We start from the raw sequence: 14,171 nt of genomic DNA, 5'->3' as shown, positions 1-14,171 counted from the left end.
GGTCAGGCCTGAAGTGGCCGGCCGCAACTGCGACCTCCGGGGTCTTGAGTCCCCTGCCGGTGACCTTGCAGGCGGCAAACCCGGGCTCAAGATTTCACCCATAGTGTTAACCAACATTTGTGATTAACTTACCCACCGCCCCCCCCCCCCCCCCCGCTGCTTCCCACCACCCCCATTCCCCTCACGTACCCAGTCGCGAATGATCTTACAGAGCGGTAAACAGCGCTGGGAAGCAGGTTCTCGTTGTCACTGGGTGAGAATGCGATGAATTCTTGTCCCCTACGCTCTCCGTGTTTGGATGACCTGGCAAGGGTCAGTGCCAAGGCGCGCACAGTTGGAAGAACCGCTCGGGTGAAGTACAGCCAGGGAAACCGCACACTACGGCACGAGGAGAATGGAGCATCTGGAACAGAATAAGAAAATCAGGACATTGCAGCTTGCTGCTTGTTTGATTAAGGTTACCTTTTTAGCACAGTTTAATGTTATTACATGGAAACTAGAAGCAGGAGGAGGCCATTCGGCCCTTCGAACCTGCTCCGCCATTCATTTTGATCATGGCTGATCATGAAATTCAATATCCTGATTCCCCCCCCCTTGCCCCCCCATATCCCTCGATCCCTTTAGCCCCAAGAGCTATATCTAATTTCTTCTTGAAATCACACAACGTATTGGCCTCAAAACTACTCCCTGTGGTAGTGAATTCCACCACTCTCTGGGTGAAGAAATTTCTCCTCACCTATTAGTTTATTTAGTAGTTTAATTGTCAGTCACGAGTAAGGCTTACATTAACACTGCAATGAAGTTACTGTGGAATTCCCCCTCGTCACCACACTCCGGCTCCTGTTCGGGTCAACGCACCCTAACCAGCACATCTTTCAGACTGTGAGAGGAAACCGGAGCACCCGGAGGAAACCCAGGCAGACACGAGGAGAACGTGCAAACTCCGCACAGACAGTGACCCAAGCCTGGAATCAAACCCTGGTCCCTGGCGCTGTGCCACCTCAGTCCACGGCTAAGCTAACCCGAAATGGGGTGGCACTGTAGCACAGTGGTTAGCACTGCTGCCTCACACCAGCCTCCCATCCATTGACTCTGTCTACACTTCCCGCTGCCTCGGAAAAGCAGCCGGCATAATCAAGGACCCCACGCACCCCGGACATTCTCTCTTCCACCTTCATCCGTCGGGAGAAAGATACAGAAGTCTGAGGTCACGTACCAACCCCAACTCAAGAACAGCTTCTTCCCTGCTGTCATCAGACTTTTGAATGGACCTACCTCGCATTAAGTTGATTTTTCTCCACACCCTAGCTATGACTGTAACACTACGTTCTGCACTGTCTTGTTTCTTTCTCTATGAACGGTATGCTCAGTCTGTACAGCGCGCGAGAAACAATACTTTTCACTGAATTCCAATACATGCAACAATAATAAATCAAATCAAATCAAATCCAGGCAAATGGTGAGTATTCCGTCACACTTCTGAACTAGAAAGGAATGTACAAGTAAAGCAGAGAGATATGGAGGACAATCCATGGGAGGGGAGTTTGGTGCGTAAGGTGTAAGCGAGGGTCAGATCTCTTTCTGAAATCTCTATGCAGTAGAGAGTTCCTCTAGAGAGATACAGGGTTAGGCTAATCAGCCCCTGGATGTTGCCTGGGCTGGAGGGTTTCAGCTATGAAGAGAGGCTGAAACCTGGGGTTGTTTTCCTTCGAGTGGAGAAGGCTGAGGAGGACTGATTGAAGTGTACAAAATGATGATGGAGATAGATAGGGTAGACTGCCCCTTATCTTAAATCTCTGCCTCCTCCCTCCCCCCCTGGTCATTGATCCCGCTACTAAGGGGAAAAGTTTCTTCCTATCTACTCTATCTATCTCCATCATCATTTTGTACAGGTGCCCCCCTCACTGCTCCAAGGAAAACAACCCCAGCCTAACCAGCCTCTCTTCATAGCTGACACGCTCCAGCCCAGGTGAACATCCTGGTAAATCTCCTCTGCACCCTCTCTGGAGCGATCGCATCCTAGCTGTATTGTGGCGACCAAAACTGCACACGGTAATCTAGCTGTGGTCTAACGAGTGTTTTGGAAAGAAATTGTGAGTGGAGTTCCAATTTGCCTCATGCTTTTCTGGGTCGTAGAGGTAACAGAATTGGAATATGCAGAGAGGGTCCAGAGGAGATTCACAATCGAGAATCAGAGAATCTCGACAGCGCAGAAGGAGGCCATTCAGCCCATCGAGTCTGCACCGACCACAATCCCATCCATTCCCGTAACTCCATGTATTTACCCTGCTAATCCTCCTGACACTAGGGTCAATTTACCATGGCCAGTCAACCTAACCTTTTTTTTAAATATTCATTCGTGGGACATGGACGTCGCTGGCTGGGCCAACATTTATTGCCCATCCCTAGTTGCCCTTAGAACATAGAACAGTACAGCACAGAACAGGCCCTTCGGCCCACGATGTTGTGCCGAGCTTTATCTGAAACCAAAGTGGTTGACTCTCAACTGCCCCTTTGAGGGCAGTTGAGAGTCAACCACATTGCTGTGGCTCTGGAGTCACATGTAGGCCAGACCAGGTAAGGACGGCAGATTTCCTTCCCTAAAGGGACATTAGTGAACCAGATGGGTTTTTCCGACGATGGTTTCATGGTCATCAGTAGATTCTTAATTCCAGATATTTTATATTGAATTCAAATTCCACCATCTGCCGTGTCGGGATTCGAACCCAGATCCCCAGAACATGAGTTGAGTTTCTGGGTTAACAGTCTAGTGGTAATACCACTAGGCCATTCCCTCCCCCTGCACATCTTTGGAATGTGGGAGGAAACCGGAACACCTCGTTTGACGTATGAGGAGCGTTTGAGGGCTCTGGGTCTGTACTCAGTGGAGTTTAGAAGGATGAGGGGAGATCTCATTGAAACTTACAGAATACTGAAAGGCCCGGATAGAGTGGGCGTGGAGAAGATGTTTCCATTAGTCGGAGAGATTCGGATCCGAGGGCACAGCCTCAGAGGAAAGGGACGATCTTTTAAAACAGAGATGAGGAGGAATTTCTTCAGCCAGAGAGTGGTGAATCTGTGGAATTCATTGCCACAGAGGAGGCCAGGTCACTGAGTATATTTAAGACAGAGATGGATGGATAGGGCGGCACAGTGGCACAGTGGTCAGCACTGCTGCCTCACAGCGCCAGAGACCCGGGTTCAATTCCGGCCTCGGGTCACTGTTTGTGTGGAGTTTGCACGTTCTCCCCGTATCTGCGTGGATTTCCTCCGGGTATTCCAGTTTCCTCTCACACTCCAAAGATGTGCAGGGGGAGGGAATGGCCTAGTGGTATTATCACTAGACTGTTAACCCAGAAACTCAACTAATGTTCTGGGGACCCCGGGTTCGAATCCCGCCACGGCAGCTGGTGGAATTTGAATTCAATATAAAATATCTGGAATTAAGAATCTACTGATGACCATGAAACCATTGTCGGAAAAACCCATCTGGTTCACTAATGTCCCTTTAGGGAAGGAAATCTGCCGTCCTTACCCGGTCTGGCCCACATGTGACTCTAGAGCCACAGCAATGCGGTTGACTCTCAACTGCCCTCCAAGGGCAACTAGGGATGGGCAATAAATGCTGGCCCAGCCAGCGACGCCCATGTCCCACGAATGAATATAAAAAAAAGGTTAGGTTGACTGGCCATGGTAAATTGACCCTAGTGTCAGGAGGATTAGCAGGGTAAATACATGGAGTTACGGGGATAGGGCCTGGGTGGGATTGTGGTCGCTGCAGACTCGATGGGCTGAATGGCCTCCTTCTGCGCTGTCGGGATTCTATGATTCTTGATTGGTAAGGGGATCAAAGGTTATGGGGAAAAGGCAGGAGAATGGGGTGAAGAAACTTATCAGCCATGATTGAATGGCAGAGCAGACTTGATGGGCCGAATGGCCTAATTCTGCTCCTATATCGTATGGTCTTGTGCTGTTGAAGAACCCTTGCTGCAGTGAATCTTGTAGCTGGTTTATGAGCCTGGCAAAATAGGCTGTGTTGCCCAGAGTCTGACATCTTTATACCCTTGTGATCTGAGCATGTTGATTGGTCTAAATTTTGATTTGTAACCACTGGACAACTCAAACTACCGACTTGGCTCATGTATAATGCATGCGGACGCGCATTTAAAATCTTGTGCAGGTCGAGATAGAATCACTGCGATGGAGACACAAGATAGTAGGAGCCTTCCTTTCTGGCGATTACTCGCTAACGAGTGCAATTGTCCACCTAAGAAACTCCGTGTTATTGGACATGGGTTCTGTAGGTCCATGCGAGGTTGCTGCGCCGTTACTCAGAGCCACATCTTCGACCGCGTGCTTGAGAGGCGTTTCTGGGAGGTGAACTCGGGGTAGTCAGAGACGGGCAGTGGCTTGTTCCTGTCTCGTCCCTGTTTCAAAAAAATCTAGTGGCAGTCTGGGTCAGGCAGGATTGTGAAACAACAGTTAACATTGAGTGATGGCCTCAGATTTCAACCGCAGGACATTTGGCAAATTGAAGATGAGTGGTTAGCGCTGCTGCCTCACAGCGCCAGGGACCCGGGGTTCGATTCCCGGCTTGGGTCACTGTCTGTGGTGGTCTGTCCGGTTTCATTCATTTCTATTGACCTTTCAGCGGGTTAGATACAAGTGAGTGGCTCGCTCGGCCATTTCAGATGGGCAGCTGAGAGTCGAACCACATTGCTGTGGCTCTGGAGTCACATGTAGGCCAGGCCGGGTAAGGACGGCAGATTTCCTTCCCTAAAGTGAACCAGGTGTGTTTGTACCTTCTCCCCGTGCCTGCGTGGGTTTCCTCCGGGTGCTCCGGTTTCCTCCCACAGTCCGAAAGACGTGCTGGTTAGGGTGCATTGGCCGTGCTAAATTCTCCCTCAGAGTTACCCGAACAGGCGCCGGAGTGTGGCGACTGGGGGATTTTCACAGTAGCTTCTTAGAAATCTTAGAAACCCTACAGCACAGAAAGAGGCCATTCGGCCCATCGAGTCTGCACCGACCACAATCCCACCCAGGCCCTACCCCCATATCCCTACATATTTACCCACTAATCCCTCTAACCTACGCATCCCAGGACACTAAGGGCAATTTTAGCACGGCCAATCAACCTAACCCGCACATCTTTGGACTGTGGGAGGAAACCGGAGCACCCGGAGGAAACCCACGCAGACACGAGGAGAATGTTCAAGCTCCACACAGACAGTGACCCAAGCTGGGAATCGAACCCAGGTCCCTGGAGCTGTGAAGCAGCAGTGCTAACCACTGTGCCGCCCTAAATTGCAGTGTGAATGTAAGCCTACTTGTGACACTAATAAATAAACTTAAAACTTACCTATTCTGGCATTTACCCTGAAACCAGGAGTTATGCTGCAGAGGAGATTCACTAGTTTGATTCCGGAGTTGAGAGGGTTGGCTTATGAGGAGAGACTGAGTAGGCTGGGACTATACTCATTGGAATTCAGAAGAATGAGGGGAGATCTTATAGAAACATATAAAATTATGAAGGGAATAGATAAGATAGAAGTAGGGAAGTTGTTTCCACTGGCGGGTGAAACTAGAACTAGGGGGCATGGCCTCAAAATAAGGGGGAGCAGATTTAGGACTGAGTTGAGGAGAAACTTCTTCACCCAAAGCGTTGTGAATCTGTGGAATTCCCTGCCCAGTGAAGCAGTTGAGGCTACCTCATTGAATGTTTTTAAGGCAAGAATAGATACATTTTTGAACAGTAAAGGAATTAAGGGTTATGGTGAGCGGGCGGGTAAGTGGAGCTGAGTCCACGAAAAGATCAGCCATGATCTTATTGAATGGCGGAGCAGGCTCGAGGGGCCAGATGGCCCACTCCTGCTCCTACTTCTTATGTTCTAAAGGAGAACATCAAATGTGGAAGCCTTTTTGAAAAACTGATACATATTGTGAGAGTATATTTCATTTCATTTCCCAATCCTTATTCTGCTTAGGCGGGGAGCTTTAGCGCAGTAGTATTGTCACTGGACTAGTAATCCCATAATGGTCTATGAGCCTGGGATTGAATCCCACCAAATAGTGGAACATGAATTCATTTTTTTCAAATTAAAAGTCTACTGATGGCCATGAAATCATTGTCGATTGTCGGAAAAACCCATCTGGTTCATTAATTTCCCTTTAGGGAAGGAAATCTGCCGTCCTGACCCGGTCTGGCCGACATGTAACTCCAGAGCCACAGCAATGTGGTTGACTCTCAACTACCCTCCGAAATGGCCGAGTGAGAGACTCAGTTGTATCAAAACCGCTATAAGGTCAATAAAAAGGTATGAAACCGGGCAGACCACCCTGGGCATTGACCTAGGCACCGCAAACAAGAATGGCAAACTCAACCATGTTGACCCTGCAGACTAGAAGGTCATTGGTGAAGCAGCTGTAGATGGTTGGACCTAGGACACTACACTGTAGGACTCCAGCTGCGATATCCTGGAACTGAGAAGACTGACCCCCAACAACCATCTTCCTTTGTGCCAGGTATGACTTCAATCAGCGGAGTGTCCACCCCCCCCCGCCCTCCCCCACCTGATATCCATCGGCTCCAGTTTTGCTCGGTCTCCCTGATGCCACACTCGGCCGAGTACAGCCTCGATGTCAACAGCAGTGACCCTCACCTCACCTCTGGAGTTCAGCTCCTTTGCCCATGTCTGACCCAAGACGGTAATGAAGCCAGGAGCTGAGCGACCCTGGCAGAACTCAAATTGAACGTACCGTGAGGAGGTTATTGCTGAGTAAGTGCTGCTTGATATCATTGTTGGTGACCCTTGATCGAGAGTAGACTGATAGGGCGTTAATTGGCCGGGTTGGATTTGTCCTGATTTTTGTGTACAGGACATACCTGGGCAATTTTCCACATTGCTGGGTTGATGTCAGTGTTGTATCTGTACTGGAACAGCTTGGCTAGGGATATGGCGAGGCATATCTGCTACAACTCTCACCAACTTTTACAGATGCACCATAGAAAGCATTCTTTCCGGATGTATCACAGCTTGGTATGGCTCCTGCTCTGCCCAAGACCGCAAGAAACTACAAAAAGTCATGAATGTAGCCCAATCCATCACGCAAACCAGCCTCCCATCCATTGACTCTGTCTACACTTCCCACTGCCTCGGAAAAGCAGCCAGCATAATTAAGGACCCCACGCACCCCGGACATTCTCTCTTCCACCTTCTTCCATTGGGATAAAGATACAAAAGTCTGAGGTCATGTACCAACCGACTCAAGAACAGCTTCTTCCCTGCTGCCATCAGACTTTTGAATGAATCTACCTCGCATTAAATTGATCTTTCTCTACACCCTAGCTATGATCATAACACTACATTCTGCACCCTCGCCGTTCCTTCTCTATGAATGGTATGCTTTGTCTGGGGAGGCACGGTGGTACAATTGTTAGCACTGCTGCCTCACAGTCCCAAGGACCCAGGTTCGTTTCCTGGGTCACTGTCTGTGTGGAGTTTGCACGTTCTCCTCCGGGTGCTCCAGTTTTCTCCCACAGAGCAAAGATGTGTGGGTTAGGTGCATTGGCCAGGCTAAATTCTCCCTCAGTGTACCTGAACAGGCGCAGAATGTGGTGACTAGGGGATTTTCACAATAACTTCATTACAGTGTTAATGTAAGCCTTACTTGTGACTAATAAATAAACTTTACTTTTCCTTTTAGTGTGCAAGAAACAATACTTTTCACTGAATCCCAATACATGTGACAATAATAAATCAAATCTAAAGTGAAGAAGGTGAAGAAGGCATTCAGCATGCTTGGTTTCATTGGTCAGAACATTGAATACAGGAGTTGGGACGTCTTGTTGAAGTTGTACAAGACATTGGTAAGGCCACACTTGGAATACTGTGTGCAATTCTGGTCACCCTATTATAGAAAGGATATTATTAAACTAGAAAGTGTGCAGAAAAGATTTACTAGGATGCTACCGGGACTTGATGGTTTGAGTTATAAGGAGAGGCTGGATAGACTGGGGCTTTTTCCTCTGGAGTGTAGGAGGCTTAGGAGTGATCTTATAGAGGTCTATAAAATAATGAGGGACACAGATCAACTAGATAGTCAACAGCTTTTCCCAAAGGTAGGGGAGTCTAAAATTAGGGGGCATAGGTTTAAGGTGAGAGGGGAGAGATACAAAAGGGTCCAGAGGGGCAATTGTTCCACTCAGAGGGTGGTGAGTGTCTGGAATAAGATAGAGGCGGGTACAATTTTGTATTTTAAAAAGCATTTGGACAGTTACGATGGGTAAGATGGGTATAGAGAGATATGGGCCAAACACGGGCAATTGGGACTAGCTTAGGGGTTTAAAAAAAGGGCAGCATGGACAAGTTGGGCCGAAGGGCCTGTTACCATTCTGTAAACCTCTATGACTCTAAAAATCCAACTCCCTCCACCACCGACTCTCAACTGCCGTCGGGCAGCTAGGGATGGGCAATAAATGCTGACCAGCCAGCGACGCCCATGTCCCACGAATGAGTAAAAGAGACAAAGAACTATGGCAGCTTCTACACATCTAAACATGTACGCAGGGGCTCAGCACAGGCTTGAACAAAGCAGCATGTTCATGTGAGGTACATTAGGACAAAATAATTAAGAATTAATAATCCCCAGTTTTGAGCTCCTGCCATTATTATACGTAACGGGAAACAAAGCGTTTTTCCTGCAGTCTGTCACGACTTGACAACGTCATGCAAATTGGCTTATCAAGGAGTTTATAACAGCACCTGACTTCCTCAATTGATTTGAGGACTTATAACGCACTTCACCGCACAGCTGTTCCTGTATGCCCATCAAACATTGACAAGCAAAAAGCTCGAAAATACTTGAGTTTTCTGATAATGACACTGAAATTATATAAATCATAGTGTCATTAAGAAAGAGGGTTTTTAACAGTGAGTGCTCGCAATCAGGACAATAAAAGTCTGGTTAACTTGAATCGATATTAGCATATTAACTCACACAGTGCAAATACGTCCTCAGGGAATGATTATTACATGTTGCGATGCCCATTACAGGCCTATCAATCCTTAACTCTTAATTACAATTGCGTTCAATTGTTTAGTGTTTGTTTTCGATGGCTATACAGTGCGTGCAAGAGGTGCAACACATTAAGAGTAGTGTAAAAAAACAACTTACATTTATATAGCGCCTTTAACATCATGGAAAATCCCAAGGTGCTTCAAAGGGTTTTTAATTTGATTTGATTTGATTTATTAGTGTCACATGTATTCATAGAAATCATAGAAATCATAGAAACCCTACAGTATAGAAAGAGGCCATTCGGTCCATCGAGTCTGCACCGACCACAATCCTACCCAGGCCCTACCCCCATATCCCTACATATTTTACCCGCTAATCCCTCTAATCTACGCATCCCAGGACACTAAGGGGCAATTTAGCATGGCCAATCAACCTAACCCACACATCTTTGGACTGTGGGAGGAAACCGGAGCACCCAGAGGAAACCCACGCAGACACGAGGAGAATGTGCAAACTCCACACAGACATATTAATATACAGTGAAAAGTATTGTTTCTTGCGCGCTATACAGACAAAACATACCGTTCATAGAGAAGGAAAGGAGAGGGTGCAGAATGTAGTGTTGCAGTCATAGCTAGGGTGTAGAGAAAGATCAACTTAATGCGAGGTAGGTCCATTCAAAAGTCTGACAGCAGCAGGGAAGAAGCTGTTCTTGAGTCGGTTGGTACGTGACCTCAGACTTTTGTATCTTTTTCCCGAAGGAAGAAGGTGGAAGAGAGAATGTCCGGGGTGCGTGGGGTCCTTAATTATGCTGGCTGCTTTGCCGAGGTAGCAGGAAGTGTAGACAGAGTCAATGGATGGGAGGCTGGTTTGGGTGATGGACTCGGCTACATTCATGACCTTTTGTAGTTCCTTGCGGTCTTGGGCAGAGCAGGAGCCATACCAAGCTGTGATACAACCAGAAAGAATGCTTTCTATGGTGCATCTGTAAAAGTTGGTGAGAGTCGTAGCTGACATGCCAAATTTCCTTAGTCTTCTGAGAAAGTAGAGGTGTTGGTGGGCTTCTTCAAGTGCTTCCCCTGCTCTTCTTTGAGTGTTATGAGGTATTTTTTGTCCCCATGATGAGGCAGATGGGGCCTTGGCTTAATCTGAAAGATAGTACCTCTGACAGTGCAGCCCTCTCTCAGTACTGTACTGGAGTGTCAGCCTATGTATTTGTGTCAAAGTCCTGGAACTGGGATCATGGTTGATCTAATTATAAGCTCTACCCATTTGCATTAAGGGGGTCGGTTGGCTGGACAGTTGGTGGGCTTTCTTAACTATAGTGTCGGCATGGGGGGACCAGGACAGGTTGTTGGTGATCCGGACACCTAAAAACTTGAAGCTCTCGACCCTTTCTACTTCGTCCCCGTTGATGTAGACAGGGGTATGTTCTCCTCTACGCTTCCTGAAGTCGATGACAATCTCCTTCGTTTTGTTGACATTGAGGGAGAGATTATTGTTGCCGCACCAGTTCACCAGATTCTCTATCTCAGCGGTCTCCAAACTTCCAGCCGGATGTGGCCCGCTGCAGGCCGGATGTGACCCGCGGGCCGTACTTTGGAGACCCCAGTTCTATCTCATTCTAACATTATGAAACCAAGTTTGACACTGAGCTACATTGGGAGGGATTAGGCTAGATGGCCTTGGGCAAAGAAAGATCGAAAATAGAAGCAGGAGAAGGCCATTCGGCCCTTCGAGTTTGCTCCGCCATTCATTTTGATCACGGCTGATCATCAAATTCAATATCCTGATCTTGCCTTCCCCCCATATCCCTTTATCCCCAAGAGCTATATCTAATTCCTTCTTGAAATCAGACAATGTTTTGTGCGGGTTAGGTTGATTGGCCATGCTCAAATGCTCCTTAGTGTCAGGGAGTTTAGCAAGGTGGGTGCGTGGGGTTACAGGGATAGAGTCTGGGTGGGATTGTTGTTGGTGCAGGCTCAATGGGCTGAATGGCCTCTTTCTGCACTGTGGATTCTATGATTCTAACTACTATCGATCGAGAAAGAGAATGATGATGTTCGGCAAGTTGAAAATGGCAAGATCCTACCAGCATGTAGAGAACCACAAGGCTTGGAAAATAAGCAGCGGACCCACCCTTAGACAGGTCGCAACCACTACTGGCCAAGAAGGAGAACTTGTGGCGCAGTGGGTAGCGTCCTTGCCTCTGAACCAGAACATCTGGGTTTGAGTCCCACCCCATGACTTGTGGCCAAGGACGGTGCGTTCATAAGGCGGCCAAACAGGTTGAGTGTCAACCTGGCAAAATCCTTCCAAACACACGGTAAGAGTGGGAGAGACTCCTGGTCAGCCGTGTGATGGAAAGAATGTTGGCGCCTCCACCATCACTAAAGGGGAGATCTAATAGAGGTATACAAGATTATGAAGGGTATAGATAGGGTGAACAGTGGGAAGCTTTTTCCCAGGTCGGAGGTGACGATCACGAGGGGTCACGGGCTCAAGCTGAGAGGGGCGAAGTATAACTCAGACATCAGAGGGAGGTTTTTTACACAGAGGGTGGTGGGGGCCTGGAATGCGCTGCCAAGTAGGGTGGTGGAGGCAGGCACGCTGACATCGTTTAAGACTTGCCTGGATAGTCACATGAGCAGCCTGGGAATGGAGGGATACAAACGATTGGTCTAGTTGGACCAAGGAGCGGCACAGGCTTGGAGGGCCGAAGGGCCTGTTTCCTGTGCTGTACTGTTCTTTGTTCTTTGTACTTTGTTCTAAAGATTAACAACTCGGAGTCAAATTACAACCTTAAACCCAATATGGAGGAGTACTGATTCATCAGCCGAAGGAGGACGGCATGTGGTAACCAGAAAGAGGTTTCCTTGCCCATGTTCAACTTGAAGCCATGAGACTTCATGGGACCCGGAGTTAATGTTAAGGACTCACAGGGCAACCCTTTCCCGACTGTATATCACTGTGCCGCCACCTCTGCTGGGTCTGTCCTGCAGGTGGGACAGGACATATCCAGGGATGGTAATGGTGGTGTCTGGTGTGTTATCTGTAAGGTATGATTCCGTGAGAATGATTATGTCAGGCTGTTGCTTGACCAGTCTGTGAGACAGCTCTCCTAACCCTGGCACCAGCCCCCAGATGCTAGCAAGGAGGACTTTGCAGGGTCGACAGTGCTGTTTGTTTTGCTGTTGTCTTTTCCGGTGCCGAGGTCCGGGCGGCACGGTGGCACAGTGGTTAGCACTGTTGCCTCACAGCTCCAAGGACCCGGGTTCGATTCCCGGCTTGGGTCACTGTCTGTGTGGAGCCTGCACGTTCTCCCCGTGTCTGCGTGGGTTTCCTCCGGGTGCTCCGGTTTCCTCCCACACTCTAAAGGTGTGCTGGTTAAGTTGACTGGACATGCTAAATGAACCCTTAGTGTCCTGGGATGTGATAGGTTTGAGGGATTAGCAGGGTAGCTAAACGGGGATAGGACCTGGCTGGAATTGGTGTTGGTGCAGACTCGGTGGGCCAAATGGCCTCCTTCTGCACTGTAGGGATTCTATTGTTCTATGATCACCATCCATGGCTCTGGGCGGCAACATGCAGGTAAAGTGTGTGTTGGCCACAGTATCCAGGACGCCTGAGTGATCACATCGAAAGTCAATGCACTTCATATACTATACGCAAAGGTAAAGTCGCCATGGTCTGTGGCTAACTGGTTGACTATCAACCTGAAAATCCTTCCAATACACGCCAATGGCTGTTGGTAAGATCGGGAGAGACTCCTAGGCGCCCCTCAAGCTATACGTCCCCAGGTGATAGATTAGCGACCTATTCCGGAAATTACCAGCTATGGAAAATGACAAAAGTCTGCCTTAGAGCACAATTAAGTGTGAGAAGAGAACTGGGGACTCACCAATGTCCATGAGGAGATGTATTCTGACATCTTTACCTGCATCCCTTTATAAGAATTACTAACTGTTGCAACATCATTGGCAAACACCAGAGAATTGATTATTGTTTGATTAACTCCTTCAGTAATGGAGGAGTCACTTCCCCGAGTATCTAACGTACTAATCAACGTATCCATAGCTATATAATAGAGGATAGGAGACAATGGGTCTCCTTGTTTTACTCCTCGTTTAATTGGAATTAGATTGGTTTTAAGTTTTCAAGCTTGAATCTAAGTAACCGCTTCCACATGGAAATCTTCAATTAATTCTACCATTTGTTTAGGATCCCCTATCCTTTTCATCCTGGACCCCATGCTTGCTCTACACGTGATTCCAGACCCAGGTCAATGTAATGTGAATCTCAAATGTCCACTGACATGGGCCTGGGTGGCACGGTGGCACAGTGGTTAGCACTGCTGCCTCACAGCGCCAGGGACCCGGGTTCGATTCCGGCCTCGGGTCACTGTCTGTGTGGAATCATAGAATCATAGAAACCCTACAGTGCAGAAAGAGGCCATTTGGCCCATTGAGCCTGCACCGACCACATGCCCTACCCCCATATCCCTACATATTGACCCGCTAATCCCTCTAACCTACCGAGGACACTCAGGGGCAATTTTAGCATGGCCAATCAACCTAACCCGCACATCTTTGGACAGTGGGAGGAAACCGGAGCACCCGGAGGAAACCCACGCAGACACGAGGAGAATGTGCAAACTCCACACAGACAGTGACCCAAGCCGGGAATTGAACTCAGGTCCCTGGAGCTGTGAAGCAGCAGTGCTAACCACTGTGCTACCATGTCGCCCCGACACGTGTTAAGTGTGTTAATGGAGTTTGCACGTTCTCCCCGTGTCTGCGTGGGTTTCCTCCGGGTGCTCCGGTTTCCTCCCACACTCCAAAGATGTGCGGATTAGGTTGATTGGCCATGCTAAATTGCCCCTTAGTGTCAAGGAGATTAGCGGGGTAAATATATGGGGTTATGGGGATAGGGCCTTGATGGGGATTGTTGTCGGTGCAGGCTCGATGGGCCGAATGGCCTCCTTCTGCACTTTAGGGATTCTATTCTATAACATGGCCCTGCGAGCTACTCTTAGTTGTAGGTGCCTCACCAGCAGTTGTTCAAGGGCAATTAGGATTTGAAAGTAAATGCTGGTCCTGTCAGTGATCCTCCCATTCCAAATATAACTCTCAAAAAAAATCTATGTCCCCACG

General features: G+C 48.3%; 1 protein-coding gene across 1 annotated transcript in view; it reads left to right on the top strand.

Annotated features, from left to right (window-relative positions):
* Window positions 1-6,524: 6,524 nt before the first annotated feature.
* Window positions 6,525-14,171, top strand: part of LOC144511104 (meiosis initiator protein-like) — a 140,074-nt gene continuing 132,427 nt past the window's right edge. The window contains exon 1 of the mRNA XM_078241080.1: window positions 6,525-6,705. Within this exon, the coding sequence (XP_078097206.1) occupies window positions 6,525-6,705 (181 nt within the window). The remainder of the gene's footprint in view (window positions 6,706-14,171) is intronic.

This window comes from Mustelus asterias, chromosome 24 (genome assembly GCF_964213995.1).
Source record: "Mustelus asterias chromosome 24, sMusAst1.hap1.1, whole genome shotgun sequence".
NCBI classification, from domain to species: domain Eukaryota; kingdom Metazoa; phylum Chordata; class Chondrichthyes; order Carcharhiniformes; family Triakidae; genus Mustelus; species Mustelus asterias.
The sequence above is the reverse complement of the archived record's forward strand: the minus strand, read 5'-3'. Positions and strand labels throughout refer to the sequence as shown.